Source organism: Vidua macroura, chromosome 7 (assembly GCF_024509145.1).
Source record: "Vidua macroura isolate BioBank_ID:100142 chromosome 7, ASM2450914v1, whole genome shotgun sequence".
In the NCBI taxonomy this organism is placed as follows: domain Eukaryota; kingdom Metazoa; phylum Chordata; class Aves; order Passeriformes; family Viduidae; genus Vidua; species Vidua macroura.
The window spans coordinates 3,490,788-3,492,603 of NC_071577.1; the positions used below are offsets into that span (position 1 = coordinate 3,490,788).

The following is a 1,816-nucleotide window of genomic DNA, read 5'->3' on the forward strand; positions in this document are numbered from 1 at the left end:
TTAGAGCTCTGTCTCAGGGGGTCTCAGGCACAGCACCCTGGCCTGGGCATGGCCCCTGAGGGGCAGCGAGGGAGCATGGCAGCAGGCTTGGGGGGCTGACATGCCAGGGCTGGGAAAGGGAGCAGCCAGAGGGCCCTGGAACTCTCTGTTGGTCAGACACCTGGGACAGGCTGTACAGGGCGATGGGCTGGGGGGAGCCCTGAGCCCTCTGGGCAGGTGGGCCCCATACCTGTCACAGGATGGGGCCACACGCAGGAGTGTCATTACTGCGTCATTTGGCTGCACTTTGGTTAGATGCAGCAGGGTGTTGTCCAGCCTGTGCTCAGCAGAATCATTGGCCGTGAGCCACTGGTGGATGTATCTCACCATGGCAGGCACCTGGAGAAGGCACAGGGCAATTTGGAAAGCTGCCAGAAGGAGCAACGTTCCCAGTGTCCCCAGAGAAGTGCTTCCCTTCCCACCGCAGTGCGATGGCCTCAAAGACTCACAGGGACCAACACTAGTGGCTTGGGAAGCCATGTGACTCATGAGGGAATTGAAGCCTGGCCACAGGCTGCTTACTTGCTCTGGTCTGAAAACACCCCTCTCCACAAGCAAATCCAGCAGGGCAGCACTGGTCTCATGTTTGAGGACCTCTGAGTAATCTCTGAGCCCAGTGCCCCTGGAGATGGTCTCTTCCTGCCGAATGCTCTTGATGAATTTGCAGACGAGCTGTAGGAGAAGGGCAAGAAGCCAGGGATGTTGCATGGAGTGCTCCACACACGGTGCTGGGCTGAGCAGTGACAGCAGGCCCAGCCCAGGTGGGGATGGCTGCAGGTACCTGCGCTGCTCTGCGGAAGCGGCCACGGGTGGATTCCTGCTCTTGTGTGCAGTCGAGGGCTGCACCTGGCAAGGAGTGAGCACAGCCAGAGCTGAGGGGCTGCGGGAGAGGCCGGAGAACACAGCCTGGCCCTTCTCTCCCCAGGCAGGGACAGCCCCGGGATGCCCCAGGGGATGGAGCAAGGCCACTGAGGGGTGTCTGCCAGGACCCCTTCCATCGTGTCCCCAGGCTGATCCCCAGGGAATGGGATGGCTTGGGATGGGATGCAATGGGATGCAATGGGATGTGAGGAAATGCAACGGGGGAGGATGCAATGGGATGCAATTGGATATGATCGGATGGGACAAAGCTCGTTGCAGGCACCAGCCCTGGGGCCCAGCTCTGCCACTCACCCTCCTGCGGTGGATGGAACGGCACCACCTTTTCGGTCTCCTGTGCTGGTGCAGCTCCAGGGCCTTCTTCCTCCTCCTCCACCCAGGCCAGCTTGGGCACTCTCGGGGGTCTCTTCTCCATGTCAGTCACTGGATTTTTGGGAAATTGCAGGAGAGATGCCTCAGAAAATCTCCATGTCAGCAAGTCCTGCAGTTGTGCCTGGGAGGAACCTTCCAGAGAGAAGCCTCAGGAAGGCTACAGGACAGCAAGCCCTGGCCTCTGGTCTCAAGGGCTCCTGCCACAAGGACAGGAGACTCCTGTCAGGGATTGTGGTCTGGCCTCGAGGGCACTGGCGGCAGGGCTGGGAGATGCCTCAGAAAGGCTCCAGGGCACCAAGTCCCACCCTCTGCCCTCAAGGGCACCTGCAGAACAGAAGCCTCGGGAAGGCCACGGGTCACCAAGTGCTGTGGTGTGGCCTCGAGGTCAGCTGCAGGAACAACGCCTCAGAAAAGCTGCGGGTCGGACACGAACAAGTGAGCTGTGAGGGGGCTCCTCACGGCACTGCTCTGTCCCGTCCTGTCCCGTCGCCTGCTCTGAGCACTCTGGCGTGCTCTTGGAACCACC

At 60.8% G+C, this 1,816-nt stretch overlaps 1 protein-coding gene across 1 annotated transcript; it reads right to left on the reverse strand.

Annotated features, from left to right (window-relative positions):
* LOC128809965 (uncharacterized) lies at nt 1–1,816 on the reverse strand. The gene is made up of 5 exons (XM_053982413.1): nt 1,615–1,816; nt 1,213–1,341; nt 821–885; nt 562–711; nt 1–378 (listed from the first exon to the last, which is right to left on the reverse strand). Exons 2-5 carry the CDS (start codon nt 1,331–1,333, stop codon nt 1–3), a joined length of 714 nt encoding a protein of 237 aa, XP_053838388.1. The 5' UTR covers nt 1,334–1,341; nt 1,615–1,816.